This window comes from Sitophilus oryzae, unplaced genomic scaffold, assembly GCF_002938485.1.
Source record: "Sitophilus oryzae breed Bouriz unplaced genomic scaffold, Soryzae_2.0 scaffold_738_pilon_pilon, whole genome shotgun sequence".
NCBI classification, from domain to species: domain Eukaryota; kingdom Metazoa; phylum Arthropoda; class Insecta; order Coleoptera; family Curculionidae; genus Sitophilus; species Sitophilus oryzae.
In genome coordinates, this window is record NW_022147349.1 from 144086 (window position 1) to 166994 (window position 22909).

Below are 22909 nucleotides of genomic sequence, written 5' to 3' on the forward strand. Positions count from 1 at the left end.
ATGGAAACAATTTGTGTATAGTGTAGCAATTAAGTGAATTTATTTAATTTAGTATACCTTACACCTTCGGGTAGAAAGGTTTTTGATTATATACATATATAAATAAATCTATACTCTAAAGCGTCTATAGATATGTCAATGGTCTGGATTACAAATCGGAACTTATAAATTCGTGTTAATATATGTATAACGCTACCCCCATGGAACAACAGAAAAGTCACCATCTGAATTACTTTCTTAATCGAAATATTAGGGACAAGATTCCGACAGTAACCGATCTAATGGGAGAAAATGATGACGAAGTAGTTAAAGATAATGATATACTAAACAAACATAAAGGCAAAATGATGGAAGATGTAGCAAGGGAGGCGAAATACATAAATATTAAACCAGAAGATGAAGGTCTTGTTGAAAATCTAGTCTTGCGACACAAATTTACAACTATATTTGGCAAAGAGAGAAGAGAGAGAATATGAGGTATAATATAGCAGATACAAGGCAACCAAATGGTATTAAAAATAATAAAACGTCATGTTACACACTTGAAGAAAATTCCCCATCTACCGGAAAATATTCTAACTCATTTATATCTACTTCAAACCCTTAATATTTCAGCTACAACAGTGACACCACCGAACAAGAAGATGGAACAGACATATAGCAGACCAACCTTCCAAGAAGAAACCGTAGAACATAGCGAGAAGTACCGTCTAGAGGATACCGGGGGACAAAACAAAGTAAAACCTTTGAAGTTAAGAAAAAAGGACGGATTGTGGAAACCGGAGAATTAGAATTGATTGTTGTAATGACAGACAGTTGATTGTCATGACAGACAGTTGTATTATTCGTACTTTGTAATATTGCTGTTATTATTATAGTGTTTGTTACTAATCAGTGAATAGAAATTACTGCGTAATATTATCGTTTCATTTGTGTTAACTAACCACAACAGGATAGCACATGTGCCAAAAATAATTTATAAATATGAATTATATTATAGTTCTGGAGGAGATCTGTAAAAATAAAGCAAAATTAGCTGAAAAAGTAAGATCTCTTTTTGGTACATTTTCCAAATAGGCTTATTCCTTGCAAATCAATAATTAAAAATATAATTGAAAGATTTGAAACAAGAATAACCGTTATTAAAGACTGTAAACATAGAGTATAAAGAAGAATATCTATTATTAAAGAGTTCCTCGAGAAATAATGAATGAAAGTGAATTATATATATTCTGCTATAAGCGGAAGAAGAAAAATAAGTATCAGAATGCTTGAAGAATAGTCAAACATTATCGTCTACTGGCACTACTTGGTGAATTTTGAAGAAGCATAATTTTAAGAATTAAATTTTCCCCATTTTCTCCATGTTATAAATAACAAGTACTTAATAATTTTGTGAACAGTTTAGTATTTAATAAATAAATTTTCTTTTGAAGCAGTGTGTTTACATATCTACCGTATATATTTGATTTTTTAAAGATTCTATCATGTTTACAGTGTACTTTTTTAACTTTTCATAGAGAAAATAATTTAGGATATCAAAATAACAATAGATTTGCCATATAATGACGTAATTTCTGACTGTTATGATCTTTTGACCAGGACCGGAATACTTTAAGTGTTCGGTTAATTTAGTGTTTTTGTATCTCTCATAACTCAAAAATGAATTGGTGTAAAGTATCCAAAATGAACAATTTTCTTCATTTTGTGTAGTTCTTTACATAGTTTCAAAAAGATTTTTAACTAAAATAAAATGGGAAACTTTTATCCATTACTTTTTTTAAATTTTACATGAATTTCCTATATGCAGATCGGCGATGCAAAAAATGTTATACTAAAAAGGTATAGAATTATTACATAAACGAAAAAATATACAGTTTAAGCTAAAGACTAAATTTTAGATTAATCTTAAGATTAACTGCCAGATACATAGTTGGGCCTTAATGCTACGCATCCTCACTCCTACAACGGACGACGGAATGACATATGATCGGCCTTAAATGTCACTGGATGGAGTATTAAGTACATTTAAGGAAACCGCGCCATTAACAGCAGAGTTATTTTGGTGAAGACTTGTCACCATAGATCTTGTTTTTGCGGTCTTTTCCCATTTTGTTGCTCTTGCTTCCTTTCCATGATTTTTATTCTAGTCATTATTCTGTATATAATTTGTAACTGATCTCAACTAGTACGGTTAGGGTGTACTTCACGCTTGAAGAGAATTATAGAGTTTACATTTATAAGTAAAATATTAAATTTAAAATAAGAAAAAATGCTTGTGCAAAAAATGTTTTACATACATAATTATACATGGTGTTTCAAAAAAATATGTGCCATGGGTCTCTAACGAGGAGATTCCTCGCGTAAAAATATGATTTATTTTTTATATCAACGTACGATTCTGCATTGTTTCGTAGTTACAGAGGGTTAAAGTTTCATTTATTTTTCGTAATTTTCTTCCAAGTGCTGTTAGCGATTCGAATGAAATTTTAAGGGTAAAAGTTAGTTTTGAGGGTTAAGTGCTACATATTTTAATGCTAAAAAGTGTCGATAGATTCAACAGCGACGTCCATACGGGTTATAGATATTGGCGTAACTACAGTGGTGCCCGGGGGGCCGCCCCCTCAGGTATCTCTGGGCATCCCCCAGAGAATTCTTGAATTATGACTCTTGGCAACGTATTAATTTTTATTTGCTTTATGTTTATTGTGTTGTAGTAAAAATGACGTTTTCTAGTTTTGTTTGGTTTGGTTATAATAATAATAATAGCTTCCGCATATAGCGTTTAACGCCTTGGGAGTAGCAATGTACAGCTTGCCATGCTAGAGCCGTTCGGTATACAGGGAAGGTAATGTTTCTAGCACTATGGTTCAACCGCCTATTATTACCTCAGGATTGTGAATCCCAAATACTCATTTAAAGCTGACTCCGACCTAGGTACCCAAACTATTTTTATTTTAAAGAAATAGTCGGCCGAGGAAATGCCGGGTGTAGGATTCGAACCCACAACCTTTAGATTGGTAGACGAGAGCTGTACCCCTACGCCACCGGGCACCACTTTGTTTAGTTAATATTATTAATATTATTTTGTGGTGTTCAAAAAATGTTATAGTTTTTATTTTTTTAGAAAATGTGTAGGCATTTATTAGCGGAACACGGTTTGATAACCAAGTCTATGAAATTTATTCATGTGAAAGTGTTTTATAAAATTATTTTTCATTTAAAAAAAAAATAAAACGTCTAGGCCCCCCCTGGGTTCAACCCCAGCCCCCCCACCCCCCAGAATGAATTGCTAGTTACGCTAATGGTTATAGAGTTATATAATAGAAACAAAACTCAGTGGCGCACATGCTTTTTTTTAGAAAAATAGTCCAGTGATAAGCCATGTGCACGTCGCTGATTAATATATCCACACTTTTTTAATATTAAAAAATGTCGCACTTATAGTATAGTAACTCTTACCACCAACATTTCATTAGAAACGCTAATGGTACTAGGAAAAAAATTATAATATATCGAAAAAAATTAACACTCTGCAGCTACGAAACAAAGCACAATCAGACTGATGTAGAAAGTATGGAAGGGAGTTAATCACCGCGACTTTACACATATATTGTGTTCCCTATTCTTGAGATACAACGCATCATACAGTATCATCATACACAATAGATACAACGCATCATACAGACTGAGGGCTTTGACAAAAGCCGGTATCTGAGACGGTTTTACAGAGGTTAGTACTTCATCTCAGATATCAGTTGTACCAAACTTCATGGCACGAATGGTTGTCGTTTCGGCGTACTCAGTGATAAGGTGTTCTGGTGTTTCCCCATTTCCTCACAGAATCTGCATTCGCCATTATTTTTATTGCCGATTTACTGAGGTGTTCGTTGAGGAGACAATGTCCTATTCTCGGTCCTATTAAAAACCCCGTGACAATCCGACGATTGTTCTTACATAAATCAAGGAAATTTTTTCTCTGTCATAACTTCTGAGAAATTTCTTCCGGTTCAGTTAGTGGAATGTTCGCTCCTTTTCTAGCTAGATCGTTTGCTTTTTCATTGCCTTCTATTCCTTGGTGGGCTGGAACACTGAGTCGGAGGACTTGATTATCTTTGCCTAATTAGTTCAGCTTCTCTAGACATTTTTTGACCAACTTCGAATTGATCGCTTTAAATGCTACTTGACTATCGGATAAAATGGCTGTTTCTTGATTCCCATAGTTCTTATCTAAATTAAGTTGTACGCATTTTTCGATGGCGTTGATTTCTGCCTGAAGCATTTTGGAGTAGGTTTCCATTGAAGGTTGATTCTCACTATATCTTCCGTATCAGCTACCTTCCGTTTACATAAAATATTGTATCATGTAAATGAATAGGACAATGCACTCTATTCGTTCCGTTTCCTATCCATTCCATATCCTTTCCTTCAATACATTATTTTGGCGGACGGACTGAAGCGTATCGGAAACAGCCTTGTCAATTTCTGACATTTGTACCAGCTCTGTTAACATTTTGCTGATATTTATTTATTCCTTCATCTCTTAATTAAATCTATTACCTTCTTCAAAAGATACAAATTTTTAAAATAAAACTTTCGTAATGATATTAATTGCACAATAAAAAGTATGGAACTGGTATGGAACGGAAGCTTACGTATAGCGTAAATACAATCAAAAATACGGAACAGATATAGAGTGGAAACGGATGGTATAGTCTGTAAAACGAATAACTTTGAATTTGGCAGTTCCCGCGGGCTTTTCTAGTGATAATTTTATTAGGTTAGCAACTTGCGGCCATGCTGACGCAATGCCGTCTCTAATAGAACAGCCTCAGAGCGAGATTTATGACGTCACGCTAGTTAGATACTATTGATTAATAAATATGTTGTAGAAAACATGGAAAACATAATTATTCCTCGTATTTTTGGTTTGTATTTTAAAAATGATATAGTTTACATGATATATACATAATATACAGTTAATAAATACAATATATATACCTATTTATAGTAATAAATATTTTGGCAGATAAACTATGAACCATACAAATGCAGCAAATGTTTTACAATATGACTGAAATCATACTCCATAGTCAATGTAGATAGTTTTTGTGTTAAGAATAATAATTTTTAAAAAATATGTGGTCATCTTTTGACAAGTTTGTATTAGTTTATTAATTGCAGTAAACATTATAATATATAAATAAATTTTGTGAATGCAAATAATAATACATCACTATTAATAGATATTGAATGTTTTTTGTTAAATTAGATCGATTTTTAAACCCCAAAATTTAAAATATATTTTACATTTTACCCATTATCTTATGTAGCACCTATTCATTATTTGTATATTGTAAAACATTTGCTGCATTTGTATGGTTCATAGTTTATTTGCCAAAGTATTTATTACTATAAATATGTATATATTATATTGTATTTATTAACTGTATATTATGTATATTTCATGTAAACTATATCATTTTTAAAACATAAACCAAAAATACGAGGAATAATTATGTTTTCCATGTATTCTACAACATATTTATTAATCCGTAGTATCTAACTAACGTGACGCCATAAATCTCGCTCCGTGGCTGTTCTATTAGAGACGGCATTGGTCTAATATTTAGAAATGTCAAAAGCTGATGACATTTTACTTTTGTCAATTATGACATTTCGAGTCGAATGAAGTTTTGCAAGAAGAGGAAGAACTGTCACTTGTTTTATTATTTTCCTTTTCTATTTCACGAAAGTAAAAAGAGTTACCTATCTGATTCGCTCAGACACTCAATTTAAAGAATATCAGTAACTTTTTTGACAGGGGGATTTTATATTTGCCATGTTGGTAAAAAATAACGGTCAAAATTCAAAGATATTCATTTTATAGACCGTACAGTGAGAATCAATCTTTATTCGGTGTATTTAGTTTTCGGTCCAAATACTCCTATCCCTGTTCCTGCTTTAGTTTTGGTAACATCAGTATACCACGTTATGACATCGTCTTTTACCTGCTGAGCAAACGTTTCTCTCTTCCAATCATTTTTATTTCTCAATACTACAGTGAGGTGTTTTTCAAAGTTGTACATTCTTGTTATGTCATATGTCATCCATTGGAAGTTGGAGGAGCAGAATCGGACCTATGCACAGTGGTTCCCAGATAGGTCATTACTTAGAAATATTAATTTCAAAATGTTTGCATGAAACTGTTGCTAATACTTTTCTTATATTCCCCTGTAAACGATACATAATAAATAACAAAATCAAGTAAGCCTAGTGTAGCGCTTTTTTTATTAGAAATGTCACATTTTTGCTACTGGTATCAAGCTGACATAAACAGTTTTCAGATAACGCCAATTAATTACTTATTTTATTAAAATTGATAAAAGCTGTTGCCTTTTCTGTAATGCACGTTCGAAAAGAAGGTAAAAAGAACGTTTTTTTTTCTTTTTTACACTAAATTAAACCTACCGTAGTTTGGGGCGAAATTGATAACCGGGGGCGAAATTGACAATTACATGGTTTAGTCACATTTTTAAATTTAGCGCCAAATTTATGCAACAAAAACTATAAATTTGGCGCTAAATTTAAAAATGTGACTAAACCATGTAATTATCAATTTCGCCCCCGGTTATCAATTTCGCCCCAAACTACGGTAAGTAATATTAGTTTATGGCAATTTATTTGAAGGCAACAAAAATAGTATTTTTACATTTTTGCTTGTCACTTTTTAAGACTTTTAACTACTTTCCCTTTCAAATCCTCTTAAACGGCATGATAATACTTGTTGCTTCAAGTATATTGCATATAAATTAATTGCCACTGGTTGCCGCGAATTGCCGCCGGATCTTATACCGGGTGGTTAAAGATTGACTTTTTGTCTTAAAATAAAAGTAACTTAATTTTTCCTTTTCGCGTCAACTTATTTCGTGGACACACTGTATATCAATTGACAATAAAATTGTATTTATAAAATGAAACAACTGTCTCTTTTATTTTTTCAGCATTTAAAATAAATTTGACCTCTTCAATATGAAAAAACATATGTGCAGACATAATCTGTATATACCTTTCCGAATAGTTAGAACTTAAAATGCAAATCACACGAACTGGGCCCAATTTTTTTAATACATATTACATTAAGTTTTTTATATACATTTATTTAGCATTTGTTATCAATTTCTATTAAAAAATGTGCAGTCAAGCTATATCTAGATATCTAAGGCCGGGTCCACATATGTAGCATCTTGGTGTATCATATCTCCGTCGCGTTGCACCAACATGTATCATGATCGTTAGTTTGGACGCCGAATTAACGCGATCATATGGTACACCTTTGTGATACCGTATCTGATACATGCCAATCCGAATTTTGGCGTCTATCTTAACACTGCGTATCGGATACACATATCACGATCTGTCATTTGGACGTGTTTTGATACAGTATAACGATACAATTGACTTGATACGCCGTGACCCGTCTTGAGGCGGTTTTTCTCCGATCATCAAAGCGGTATCGAGGGGTCGCTGACAAGAACTGATGAACATGATACGACGATACAAGGTGATTTGTTGTACCGTCCACATACACTGATACTCACGCTTGTACGCTGATACGTATGAATTTTATAAGTATGGACGCTTACTTTGGCACGATATGCATATTCAGTCGACACAGCCCAAATAAACGTCCATACTTACGATACAAGCTCTTGATACGTAATACATGATCCTGATACAATAGAGTGCTACATATGTGGACCCGGCTTAACGCGCAGCTAATTAAGGGGAACCACTGTTGATATAAAAAATAAACCTTAATTTTACGTGAGAAATCTCCCCACGAGAAATGACACATGTTTTTTTTAAACACCCTGTATAAAAATTCCTTTAATAGACTTACGAGAGTAAACAGTAGAGGATATAAAAAATTACTAATATCTATAACAATAATTTTATTATAATTATTATTTTTTAATTATGACTAGGCTATTTAATTTTGGTATCCTTCATATCATACTCATAGAGAATTCGCAACGTTGCGTAAGATGACCTGCACAATAACAAGCCAACTAGAAATTTTTCGGAATTTTCCAGGTCAGCTATGATTCGATTAAACCTACTGTTTCTATACCTTTCTCACGGTTGACAACGTTCGTATCTTACCGGGCGGCTTATAAATTTTAAACATTCATCTTGACAAGACAATTAAATTGAAGCTAGTAAAGAACAGAGAGTCTACTATGGCATGCCATTAGTCCTTATAGGCAATGTTTAACGGAGTTACATGATAAGATAATGATAAGCAACATGAAAGATTAAGCGATATAAAACATTAAGCTTAATCTTACAGATTGGTAAGTATTGTTTTCTGGTTTGTATCTGACAGAACATGACTTTTGACTGATAAATATAATGACGTTTTCATTAATAACTTAATAAATATGAATAGAATGGAATTAATCTTTTTAATAAGTATAAAAATCGCTTAACGATTTTTCATATAAAATACAAAAGCAATCTAAGCGCACATTTTAAAAATATTTTCATAAATACAGGATGATTCAAATATACTTTCAAGTAAAGTTTGACGGTTTTAAATGGAATGCTGTATATTTGAGGAATATACAGGGTGCTACAAATTCGAAGTACGAGCATTGGTATCTCGGTAACCGTAATAGATACGAACATGGCTAAATTGGGGAAAGTTGCGCTTTGGGATGTTCACCAAGATGACATCAAAAAAATTTAAAAATTTCAAGGATTGCTGAGTTCGAGGCTGAGTTTTTTGGAAAGAACGGATTTTTTTGAAAATTAATTTTATTTTTTCCTGTCGTTACTTTTAAGAAAATCAAAAAACTAATTACATATTCTCATAGCCACTTTATAAGGGCTATCTGATAGTATTTTTAGATTTTCAAATTAGCTTATAATTTGTGAGATACAGAGGCCAACTTATTTTTTTTAAATACGGACCTGCATTTTTCATTTCAGATTTTGGAAGAACTCGGTATACTGAGTACAATGATATGCCACACTTAATATTTCTTTTTGTTTTGGACATTTGAACTTAATTTATTTAAACTAATTTCAAGTCCGGCTCTGTTTTCTTTTAAATAATCTATTCATCGTTACAATATTGATAAGCTTTCAAACTTAACAATGACGTGGTGTAAAACATTGAATATTGAAAATCAAATGCAATAAAATAATAAAAAATAATATACAAATGAATACATTACTTCACGTCATTTGTAAAAGTGAAATCAATACATCTCAACATTTACAATAAAGAGTACAAAATGCTTTGGGAAGTATAAGAAGAAAGTTCAAAGAGCTATAAATAAAATTGAACAAAAAATAAATTTCTCCAATAGGGAGGGTGGTAAACCTTTCGTAGAGCAGTAGAAACTAGTTTGTAGAAGTTTATTTATTTATAATAACTACACTGATAAAAAAGATAGACTTGAACTAAAGTCGTCATCGTTCTTGAAAAAAAAATGAGTGGCAAGAGAATTTATTTTAGCGTAAAAGAAAATATTTTGCCTGAAGAAAAATTCTCTTAACTCGAGAAAACTGGTTTTCTTTGAGAAATTCGAAAATTTCTCTTGAATCTATTTTCATTCAACCAAGTGCAAGTTACTTTGTTTTAAGATAATAACAAAAATACGCTAGGGAGTACTTCATTCAAGAAACATGGCCATTTTTCCAACAGCTAAATACTCTTTTGATGAAAAATAATAACGACACGCAGAGACGATGACGAAGGACGGTATATACAATCAGTCGGCAGTCCGATCAGTCGTACGTCGTATTTCATAGGTCGCACTTCATAGTACGCACGGGTTTTGTTGCTTGGAATTTTCCACTTGGAATTTTGCATAATTTGCTTTTTAAATGCATATTGTATAACAAATTAGTGATCGTTATTAACATGCATTTGTCATTTTTTCTGGACAGATTTTAGGATATACTGAAAAAATGGAAATTAGAGCATTTATTTTCTATATTTGAAGGTAAGAGACATTTACCTAATGCACCTGTTTAGATAATGCATGCGTGATTATAGATAGAATAAGAATATAGGTATCGATTTTTTTATGCAAATAATTACAAAAATTTTAGAATTGCAAGTCATCGTATTAAAAAACTAAAAATGTGACCCAAGCTTATAATTTTAATAATTTGTTTGCTTTACTTTGATTAATCGTGATGTAACATTTTTTTGTAATTTGTAGAGTGATGAAACCACCCCAAAAATACCAAGGAGTGAAGAAGCAAATAACTACTATTGAGGAAAAATATCACTTTAATTACTTCAGACCACGAAAACCTAAATTTATCAGAAAATAATATACCTCGTAATATGCCTGTATAGACTTCTCTTAGATCAAAATAAATTTTAGTTGAGTCAATGGTATTCGCTATTGGTTTAAGAAAAGTGTCTCTTTAATCAAGAAATGTCCCTTTTCAATCAAGAATTTTTGCATGAATCAAAGAGATTATTGTTCTTGTAGCAAGAACTTCTTTGCATATTAATTTTGGGTCAAGAGTGAAATACTTTGGACAGATACATTCTTCTATTCTCTAAAGTAATTTTTTAAAGCTTATGAAAAGATAGTTAATGCTTTGGGTAAAGAAACGTCGTTCTTGGCCCTATTGAAAAGCGCCAATCTTTTGGGTCAAAGTCATATTCATTTCGACTGAGGGATCCTTTTTTTCAGTGTACGATGAATATTACACATATTATTAGATCGCACACTAAGATTTCAAATTCGCAATAAAAAAAATTAAAAATAATATCTTTAAATTGCTGACTTGGATATAATTTATTTGAATATTCCAATTGGCTCGATTTTCCTTATTCAATGTTAATTAGCGCTGATCAATATTGTTGCGATGAATATAATCAGTAGTTTTATAGTAATAATTAAATAGTTTTTTTGTTGTTAAGGTACCCAAAACAAAACTAAATATAAAGTGTGGCATATCATTGTACTCAGGAGACCGAGTTCTTTCAAAACCGGAAATAAAAAATGCAGGTCCGTATTTAAATAAATTAAGTTGACCTCTGTATCTCGCAAATTATCAGCTAATTTGAAAATCTAAAAATACTATCATATAGCCCTAATAAAGTGGCTATAAGAATGTGAAACTAGTTTTTTGGCTTTCTAAAAAGTAACGGCAGGAAAAAATAAAATTGATTTTCAAAAAAATCCGTTTTTTCCCAAAAAATTCAGCAATCCTTAAAATTTTTAAAACTTTTTTGATAGTATCTTGGTAAATATCCCAAAGGCACAACTTTGCCCCAATTTCACCATGTTCGTATCTATTACGGTTATCGAGATATCAATGCTCGTACCTCGAATTTGTAGCATCTTGTATACCTTGAGGAATTTGTCATTAAATTCCTGTTCATTCTACCATAAAAATACCATGTTGGCATTCTCGAAACCAAGTGGTTTAGAAATTCGTTTTTGGTTATTTTTAGAAAAAATTATCAATTATAACTAGTGACGAGAAAATGCAAGACTAAGACCAAGACTCCATGGCCTTGGTCTTGGTCTAGCCGCAAGACTCTTGCAAGTCTCGCATTTTTTTAATAAATTTTAACTAGATGCACTTTCTACATAAATAATCCTTAACTAAATATTATTTTTAGTAATTTAACACTAATAAAACTATAAGCTTCATTCAGAACCTCCCAATTAGGGGAATAAATTAGTGGTTTTAATTAATTATACTTTATATACTCTTTAGTTTACAATGATAAAGCTTCATTCAGAACCTCGGAATTAGTGGAATAAATTATTGGTTTCAATTAGCGTAGAAGTTTGTTCCTTTACTTTTAATGTAAGCATTCAGAACGTCAAAATTAGTGGTAGGTATTTCCAATTAGTACAAAAAGTTATCAAACTTTTGACTTTTCCACTAATTACACTTCAAAATTTGCGAGAAATGTCATTTTGGCCTTTGATTATCTTCCGTCAAGAGAAATTGTGGTTCTAAATAAAAAATTGATTGTTTTATAAGCTAAATATTAGACTTTCTCTATGGATACATCTAACTAATGCAAGCTGTTTTTTAAACATTGTGAATGATCGTAAACTAAAAAGTATAAAGTGTAATTGAAACCAATAATTTATTCCACTCATTGCGAGGTTCTGCATGAAGCTTAAGACAATGATTCACAATGTCTAAAAAACACAATTAAAATTAGTAGAATATCCTAGCAACAACTTGCGGTAGTCAGTTGTATCCATAGAGAAAACCCATGAGAAAATCTGTTACAAAGATACATGTAAAATTGACAAAAATCTGATTTTGAATACGCATTCGTAAAATCATGAATTGGACATTTCTAAAGTTGAAATTTGGGTTATAACGAGTCGGAAACACAAGCTGTTAGAAAACTAGAATTAATGCATTTGATATTATCTGATTTTATGATTTTATACAATAATTCAAAGTTTATGAATTATTGCTAGTCAAACTTCTTTAATTTCGATAGTGATTCACTCACCGTCATCTAAATTCTACGCAATTGCACGGCACCATAATTATAAGAATATTATAATTATTGTGCCGTGCAATTGCCAAGTCATAATTATTACAGAAATAAAGATGTCTTATATAGATTCTAACAATTTATAACAAAATTGTTTAATAGGTGCTTAAATAGAAACAATATAAAATTAACTGATGAGATCCCACAAATTTTTATGGGATGTGAAATAATTGTGTTGCGAGACTTGACATGTTTTTACATTCTATGTTTTTGATGAGATTTGGCTTTCTTCATATCTCTCTGTAGCTTCCGAGATCATAATGGTCACCTTCAAATTTGGTACACACTGTATAGTTTAGAAATATTTTTAAAATGTGTAGCACCATTATCGTTATAATTTTTAAAAATACATATTTTAGCGAAAATCTTAAATAGGACACCTGATATACAGAGTGTCCCAGACACCCACAGTGCAAGCATTTTAACTGGTAGTATAGTTCAACCCCAGAAACAAGCTTATGAGGTTTTTTATTTTTTTTGAAAATTTGGAATTTTTTGAAAAAATTTTTGGAAATTAAACATGACCTAACCTAACATAAATTCTTGATAATATAGCAACATAGGTAGTAGATTAAATTTACAAGAAAGAAAACCCAGAAAACCCAGAAAGAAAGATCCAGTGGTTCTCAAAATTTTAGCAGAAAATATTTTTTTTTTGGAAATTTTCAAAGTAAAATAACTCCGTTATTTTGGACTTACTCGAAAAACGATAAAGAGAAAATATGTTTATTTTATCGAGATCTACCACCCCTTAAAATACTTGAACTTATTTCTGAGACACCCTGTATAGAGTTTTTTAAATACTGGGCCACCCAGTATGCAAAAAAGTTAATAATATATTTTTTAAATTCATCTTGAGCATTTTGCTACTGAAACAGAAATAAAAGTCATTTTTAGAGGTAAAATGCCACTGCGTAGACTCCAAAGGGAAACCAGCTTGTGAGTATTTTTTTTTGCTCGTAAACAAATTTCTTTAACCAACAGATATAACTTTTTTATTCTTTAGCTTTCTGTTTGAGTGGCCAAAATTCCGGGATTTTTCTTAGAAATGTATCTGGCACAAAGCTATAGACATTATTTAGGAATATATATACATATATTAACAAAATATTTCTTATTTATTAGACTAGTTTAAGCTTCAGATCTGATTTAATAAAACTGATTAAAATAAAAAAAATAATTACAATTGAATAGTAGTCGTAAAGTTAAATAATAGACCATTAAAAAAGATTTATGATCACATGCATAAAACCCATTATCTGAGTCTATTTTCATATTAGTACTATGATTTACCTTATTTCTTTATAAATACAGGGTGTTTCAAAAAACATGTGCCATCCCTCATAGAGAGATTCCTCACGTAAAGATACGATTTATTTTTTATATCAACATACATATGTCCGATTCTACTTTGTTTCGTGTAGCTATAGGGGATTAAAGTCATAATTTTTTTTTTCGATTTATTATAATTTTCATCCAAGTGCTTTTAGCGATTCGAATGAAATTTTGAGACTAAAAGTTATTATAAGTCCGAAATTCCTTTAGTTTCTATAACACTTATGTTCAGTGCTACAGTACCTACAGCTATTTCAAGAAAGGAATAACTATATTTAAGATAATTACGACCTATTAAACTAAAATCTATTTTTTTAGTTTTAATATCCAGTAACTTTATAATTATGCATTTCCGCACCCATGTTTATAAGAACTCTTTCATATTTTTTATGAGAAACCAATTACTTATTTAACGCTTTGATCAGTTAATGACATTAAAATTTGTGATTGAAATCGACATATTTCATAAGTGGTAACTTTTAATCGACATTAAATGGCCTAAACAACTGTGCTAACAAGAGAAAAAAGTCAATGCACGTCCCTGGTGAATCTGTCGACACTTTTTTAACATTAAAGTAAGTCGCACTTCTAGTAATTTTTACCCTCAAATTTTCATTCGAATCGCTAAAGGCACTTGGAAGAAAATTATAATAAATCGAAAAACAATGAAGACTAACCCCCTGTAGCTATACGAACCAAAGCAGAATTGGAGCTATGCTGATAGATCTAAGAAATAAGAAATAAATCTTATTTTTACTTGAGTAATCTCCCAACGAGAGATGACACATGTTTTGTGGAACACCCTGTGTATTATTTTAATATCAGGATTAGATTTTTTTATTACTTGTAACGAGACTTTTGTACAAAATGTTAACTCAATAATCGCTATAACTCTCGTTGCTTGTCACGATATTGTTTCTTTCTAATTCTTAAAATACTGATAAGATCTGTAATTGCTGGAGAGTGTAAATAGGTCTTGACCCGAGGAAACTTTTAAGGAAGTAGACTTTTTTTATAGATTATTAATTAATAACAAAAACTCAATTATATGATAAGATCTTGGTCACTGCTGAACCCGAGAAGTATTAGATTAAAAAGTGGCTTTTATTATCCATGAAATTAATGATATTTATTAAAAAAATAACATTAAGTGCGTGGCCTCACATGAGGCGTACAGTATAGCGTAGAGTGGAAAGGACCGCGAAGCATTTAAATGCATTAAAGTAAGCCGAAGTCGTCCCACATAAGCGTAGCGTATTTCAGCGTATTTTCTCACACTGTACGCACTCCTCTCCGCCGCGCCGGCGCCGTACGCTACGCTCTACGCGTTCAGCTATGTTAGGACACGGCCTAAAGCTATAAGCGTGGATTGAATAAATTAGAAGATCCACATCCAATGACTAAAGAATCCAAGGACAAATAACACCCGAGAGCAAATTGTGACGATGTCGCCAAACAGTGCCGTGGCACATATTTTTCTTAACCTAGCTGTTTGAAGAGATATTTATATTTTTTGATAAATGTTTTGACAACGTCTATGGTGTATACGTTGGTATCATACTAATTAATTACGAGAAAACGTATTAAAATGTTAATCAAAAGTACAAAACTATTATCGAGGTATAGGACACATCAAGTACATATAATATCAGAAAAATAATTATCGAATTCAAGAAAACTAAGAAAACGCTAAAAAGGTAGAGCGGACTGTTTATTTACCTATGAAACGTAACTCCTGGCTCTTTCTTATCGCTGCTGCTTTTACACTTGAAAGCCGAACAACTAATCACCATTGTATTAAAGTTTATACAAAGTTCACTACACACAAACTATTAAAAATCGCTAAAATTGTCCCTGGTGACTAGATGATGACTCATTGTTTGCCATCAATACAATGGCGTCTAAGGTCACAAATTCTGCTGCAGCCCGTATATGGGCGTTACATGTCCTTATATTCTTTAGTCCCTAGTTCTTAACCCGTAGATTTACGGATTTTGGATACAGTGCGTTAATAAAATGTATTTTCTATCATTAAACAATTTAATATAAAAATTAGGTGTGACGGGTTAGTAAATAAAGTAATTTTTTAACATTATTATTTGTGAAAAATTAGATATAAATAAAAATGCATGCTGTTCTTGGTCTTGCGTTAGTTTTGCACTGGTCGGTCTTGCTCTTGCAGAAAAACGCGAGTTTTAGTCTTGGCCTTAGTCTTGCTTTTCGTGCCAACACCAAGACCACGCAGGAGCGAAACCAGTATTGCTCATCACTAAAATACATGCCTTTCAAAACAGCACTAATATCATATAGAGAGAATATTTAAATTATATGACAAACTTATTGGTTTGTAACAAAGTCAGTTTCTCGAATATAATAATATTAACATGAAGCACACTCGTTTGACACTCACCCTTCTGCCAGCTTCATTGTTATGTAAATTCATAAGAGCCCGACCTTGTTCTCTCGTACCCCTTTTAAATTTCCTTTCCTTCTCACGAACATCGACAAAATTCTGTGTGAATCTGGAAATAAAAATAATATTTTTTTAATAATCAAAGATAGACAATCTACTGTGTGACAAAAAAATGGTCCCACCAAGCGCAAATATTTACATATTTTGTGATATTCGCATTAGCATTCGCTATGCAAAATTTATGTAAATATTTTGCATACCTATTCTTCTTTTAAACTTTTATCATTTTATACATAAATCTTTTTATATTTTGAACTATCTAATTACTGTGACGTAAAATAGGCTATATGACTTTTTTATATATCTTCCCAACTCCTCAATATTTGCATCAATTTTTACAGAACAATTATAATTGGGCAGACTTATGTAAAATGTATCCTTAATCCCCACACTCGCTATTCGCTAATGCGGTTCGTCAATGCAGTTCGTTAGTATGTTTGGAAATTCATGCATTATGTTCGTGATATTTTTTTTGGTGGTTCGCCCAAAAACCCACCTTCCGCCGAACCGCCGGCGCCGCGCCGGCATCGGCGAACCGCAAATAATAGTGAGTATGGGGTTTTAAAATAATGGTTAAAATCGTAATAAAATCGTTAAAAAATACTATAAGAATAATGTTTAAAAAAAATATCTCAAATTACTGTCTCAAATTTGGAACACGCTGTATATTTTTTTTATAAAAAAAGTGCAATTCAAAAATTAATTAGAGAATCAATACAACGGGTCAATTACGTCAAATATCATCTCCCGATGGACCACTAAAGTTAAGCGACGTGATACGAAGTGGATATTTGAAAGGGTATACGTCTGAAAATTTCCTATGTGCTTTTCAACGGCAAGCACTCTTAATTTACGCGTATTGGAGGCCGGATAATGTTGGATATTTTTAGCCGACCATTATACCAACAGGTATGGTAGGCCATTAAGATCGGCAAAAAAAAAGTTTTTTTTAATTTCAATCAAACATTTTTCATGGTGTCTTTCTGTCCGTCTGTAACACGATAACTCAAAAACCGCTAAACCGATTTTAACCAAATTTGGCACAAAAATAGTGTGGGATCCGAGAAATCTGGCCATTAGTTTTTGGTGGGATGAGGGGTTGGTATGGTGGTATGGGAGGCGGTTAAAAATTTTAAAAAATCGTAACTCCAAAATAACAGTAGCTAGCGAAACGCGGTTTTCAATTGAATATTAGGAATAATATTTGCAACAAAATTTGTAATAACATCAAAATCAGTCAAAGTCGCAGTTTTTGAGATAATTGATTATTAACATATTTTAGTATGGGCGGCTATACGTGCCTCCCGGTGCCAATTTTTTGAGTGAGAGTCGATTTAGCACCCGCTGTTAAACAAAAAGTTGCGGGTGCTACAAGTTTTGTGCATTGGAACACGGGACATAGGAAATCTTGTAGGACATCCCATGTAAACTTTTGAAAAGGTCAAATATTATCTCCCCAGATCATTTTATGCAAAAGTTTTATTAGACTTTTTTGAATAGGGGTTAAAATTCTACTTTTGTCTAGAATTTGGTTTCATTTGAAATAGTCATTTAAAAGTTATTTGCAAAAATCTACCTCCAAATTAGTAAAACTTATAATACGACCTAGAGAAAACTACAATTTAAATACCAAAAAATGTGATTGTGCCATTTTCAAATTCGATATCACATTTTGTTTACAAAATTTTGAAGGTACCAAATAGATTAATTTTGTATAAAATATTTATGATTTTCGCAACTTCTGAAAAAGTAACGATGGTTAAACGACATTTTGCTGGAAACAGTAATTAGCTAAGTTAGGCCGGAAATCCTATACTGAATAAGTCAAGAGCCTAAAAAGAAACTAGGCAGAGGCAGAAAAAAAAACAAAAATGACGTGAATATTTTTCATGATGAAGAAAAGAAAAACATTGACTCCCGTCTATTGGGGATAGTAGGAAAAGACCACATGATCTTTCACCGAACAACTTCTTCTTGTAGAGCACACTTAAAAATCGTCTTTATGGGCATAGTAAATTAGATTAGATTCTTAGAGGTGGCTTTCGGCCTGATCCACTACGACTTTCTCGGATCTATTGTGGTCCCCTTCTGATCTTTAGATTACATTCTCCAGTCATATCCTTTTCACAAAGTTTAGCAACTTGGAGACTGAACCCTCCATGTAGTACCCTGGCAATGACCCATCATTGCCTATTACCGAGAACCGCACAGTTGCCAGGCTGTTACACCGACATAAAATGTGTTCTGATGTTTCTTCTTCAGATTGGCAGAACCTACACATAGCTTGGCATAGTAAATACGTAAATAAAGAAATTTAGATGAAAAAAATGAAATCGACATCCCTTGAAATGCTAAGGATATTGCATTTTACAATCATTTGGGGTATCGTTTGGCTGTGAATGAGGGGTTATGTAAACACCTTATTAATTAGTATAGTTTAATAAAGTGCTTTTAGTTACAAATATTTCTTTTATTTGTTAAATTATTGTGTATACAGGGTGCTACAAATTCGAGGTACGAGCATTGGTATCTCGGAAACCGTAAGAGATACAAAGATGGTTAAATTGGGGCAAAGTTGCGCTTTAGGATGTTCACCAAGATGCCATCAAAAAAGTTTTAAAAATTTCAAGGATTGCTGAGTTTTTTGGAAAAAACGATTTTTTTTGAAAATCAATTTTATTTTTTCCTGACGTTACTTTTTAGAAAATCAAAAAACTAATTGCACATTCTCATGACTACTTCATTAGGACTATCTGATAGTATTTTTAGATTTTCAAATTAGCTGATAATTTGTGAGATACAGAGGCCAACTTAATTTTTTTAAATACGGTCCTGCATTTTTTATTTGAAGTTTTGAAAGAACTCGATCTCCTGAGTACAATGATATGCCACACTTGATACTTTTTTTTGTTTTAGGTAACTTAACAATAACAAAACTATTTAATTATTATTTAAAATAATTTCAAGTCCCACTCTGGTTTTTTAAATTATTTAATCTGATTATATTCATCGCAACAATATGGATCAGCGCTAATTAACATTGAATCGAGCCAATTGAAAGATTTAACAATTTAAAAATATTATTTATAACTTTTTTTGTTGTGATTTTGAAATCTCAGTGTACGATCTAATAATATGGATAATATTAATCGTAGTTAGTATAAATAAATCAACTTCTACAAACTAGTTTCTAAAACTAGTAATGCTCTACATGTTCGAAAGGGTTACCACCGTCCCTAATGCACAAATTAATATATTTTTCGTTCAATCTTATTTATAGCTCTTTGAACATATCTTCTTATACTTCCGAATGCATTGTTTTATTTCTTTTTTTTCTCTTTATTGTAAATGTTGAAATGTATTGTCACTTTTAAAAATGACGTCAAGTAATGCCCAATAATTTTATATTATTTTTTATTATTTACAGTTGAGGGTTGGAACCTTTGGTGTTACACAGCAAAATAAAAACACAAAATCACCACAATACACCAAAACACTTTTACTTTTACACTGGACGCGCGTTTCGCTAACCATGTTAGCATCATCAGAAGATGATTATAAAGTCAAGTTTATAAGCAAAATAGAGACAAATGCAAAATAGAGATAAACACTTGAGTTTATAATCATCTGCTGATGATGCTAACATGGTTAGCGAAACGCGCGTCCAGTGTAAAAGTAAAAATGTTTTGGTGTATTGTGGTGATTTATTGTTTTATTTTGCTGTGTAACACCAAAGATTCCAACCCTCAACTGTAATCAAATCTCGACGACAAAAAAAAAACAAAGTAAAAATGAAACTTCTACTGTCGCGCGTCCAGTGTAAAAGTAAAAGTGTTTTGGTGGATTGTGTGTATTTTGTGTTTTTATTTTGCTTTTTATTATTTAATTGCATTTGATTATCCGTATTCAATGTTTTACTCCACGGCATTGTTAAGTTTGAAAGCTTACCAATATTGTAAGGATGAATAGATTAAATATTAAAAAAAACAGAGCCGGACTTGAAATTAGCTTAATTAAATTGTGTTCAAATGTCCAAAACAAAAAAAAATATTAAGTGTGGAGGCCGAGTTCTTTCAAAATCTGAAATAAAAAATGCAGGTCCGTATTTAAAAAAATTAAGTTGCCCTCTCTATCTCACAAATTATCAGCTAATTTGAAAATCTAAAAATACTGTCAGATAGCCCTAATAAAGTAGCCATAGAATATGCAATTAGTTTTTTGACTTTCTAAAAAGTAATGCCAGGAAAAATAAAATTGATTTTCAAAAAAATCCGTTTTTTCCAAAAAAAACTCAGCAATCCTTTAAATTTTTAAAACTTTTTTGATGGTATCTTGGTGAGCATCCTAAAGCGCAACTTTGCCCCAATTTAACCGTCTTCGTATCTCTTACGGTTTCCGAGATACCAATGCTCGTACCTCGAATTTGTAGCACCCTGTATATCTGGTATGAGCGAGGCCTGCGAGTGATCGAGTAATAAACAATAAACAAGTCATACACCGCGAATACAACTAATCTTTTGTAGATGATAATTCCAATTCAGAAAAAAAATTAACCACCCTTTCCAAACCACATAAATTCTTGTATAAAAAATGTGACATCGAATTAGACAATGACAAAATCCTATTTAATTGTAGCTTTCTCTGGGCCGTATTATAAATGTTTAGTAATTTGAAGACAGACTTTTGCAAATAACTTTTAGATGCCTATTTCAAACAAAACAAAATTCTAGACCAAAGTACAACTTTAACGCCTCTTCAAAAAAGTCTATTACAATTTTTGCATACAATCATCTGGGGAGATAATTTTTTTTTAATTTGATCTTTTCAAAAATGACATTGGGATTTTCTGTCTCGTGATGCGATTCACCACACGGTATAAAGCTTGATTTTCATGCATCCGTGATACGTTGAAACGATGCTCCGACGGTGCTCTGATTGGTCATAGTGTTTTCACACCACTTTTCATTCGTAAATATTTTACTTCAGTCCGTCAACGGACTCGTTCATACGATAACGGACGTTTTGACAAATTTAATCTAACCCAATCTAACCTTAACAAAAATATAAGTAAAATAACAAAATCGTTATGGAAACGAAAATATAAAATGACACCAACGTATATCCGATATGTATCCGATAAACGGAGGCATGAAATTGCAATAAATTTAAAATTTGCGTTATTTTCTAACCAATCAAAGTCTTTAAATTCTCCCAATAAAATTAATATCGTATCAACGTTACGTCGGACAACGGATGCATGAAAATCAAGCTTAACCCTTCCAAAATAATACAAACTCGTAATACACAAATCAATTCGTTTTCAATTTCAAATTGTTTAAACTAAACTCGATATTAAAGTGGATATGAAGTACCTGCTACCCATTATCTACTAACCGAGTATTCCTCTAAAATTCTCCAATCCTTATTGGGTAATTTTCGGGAAAAAATCTCCCTACCCTGAGCAAGCTGTGCAATTTGTTTCGCTGTCAGAATGACAGATCGAGTGGGGTGCGTGGCGCGTTTATTGCCGGGGGACCGTCACCGTGCCAAATCCTCCAAAAATCCTCGTCGTCTGCGTGACGAATCGCATCGAATCGAAATCTCACAAATTTCATTACAAAAGACCAGCAAGGAGATTTTGCCGAGCCAATTAGTCAGCCATAAAATAAAAATTATGTTCAAGCCACCGCAGTATGTAATACTGAAACTGATTTAGGATATACAGGGTTGGGTTGGTGTGATTGGTTGGAAGGTTCTCTGTGATTGAAGGCACTGATTAGGCACAACATTACGTCATATATTGTCGAACTCGCTCTTTCACTTCATAACCAGATGAAAGAGATTGGTGACGTCATTGCAGCATTAAATTACTGCACATTGTATTTCTGGTAATTTTTATTTCACTTGAGATTATAATTTTATTGATGGATATCGATGATATCGATCAATGTAATTTTTAGCACTTGCACTTCGTAAATTGCAGCACAAAGCCGTACATTGTTCCTGGCAATTTTCTAAACATTTTTAAAGTTTACAGTGTTGGTATGAACACAAGCAATTGTCTATCAATTTTTATAAACATTTTGTAATTGTGTAAAATAAGTAAAGCCTACAGAAAAGGAGTAGCGTGCCGTGGGCGAGCTATGTTGAGGGCGCCGGGTACATGCAGAGTAATTCAAATTGCCGAATTCAAGGCGTTCAGATTGTACGTTCATTTTTGCGTTTTCACTAGGGCGCGTCACTCAGTCAGAGCTAAGGGCGGAGGGGGCAATTGCCCCCCCGTGCCCCCTATACGGCACGCCACTGCAGAAAAGTCACCACTCAATATTAACAGGCACAAATATTCGCTTACAGAAAAGTGCAATAAAGTAGTTCTTCATTATTGAATTTCTTGTAAGTAGGTATCCTTTGTTTTTTTACTCAAGTATGATTCCGACAGACAATGACAGGAAAAAGGCAGATTGATGACGTCCATACCAATCCATTTATTTCGCTAAAAAAGTTTCTAAGTATTTATTATTTTATATTTCTTC

The 22909-nt window shown here is 32.2% G+C and overlaps 1 protein-coding gene across 1 annotated transcript in view; it reads right to left on the reverse strand.

The window, feature by feature from the left end:
* Positions 1-22909, reverse strand: part of LOC115888458 (protein Wnt-5b-like) — a 304485-nt gene that overhangs the window by 62325 nt on the left and 219251 nt on the right. Inside the window, exon 5 of the mRNA XM_030908203.1 lies at positions 16314-16425. Within this exon, the coding sequence (XP_030764063.1) occupies positions 16314-16425 (112 nt within the window). The remainder of the gene's footprint in view (positions 1-16313; positions 16426-22909) is intronic.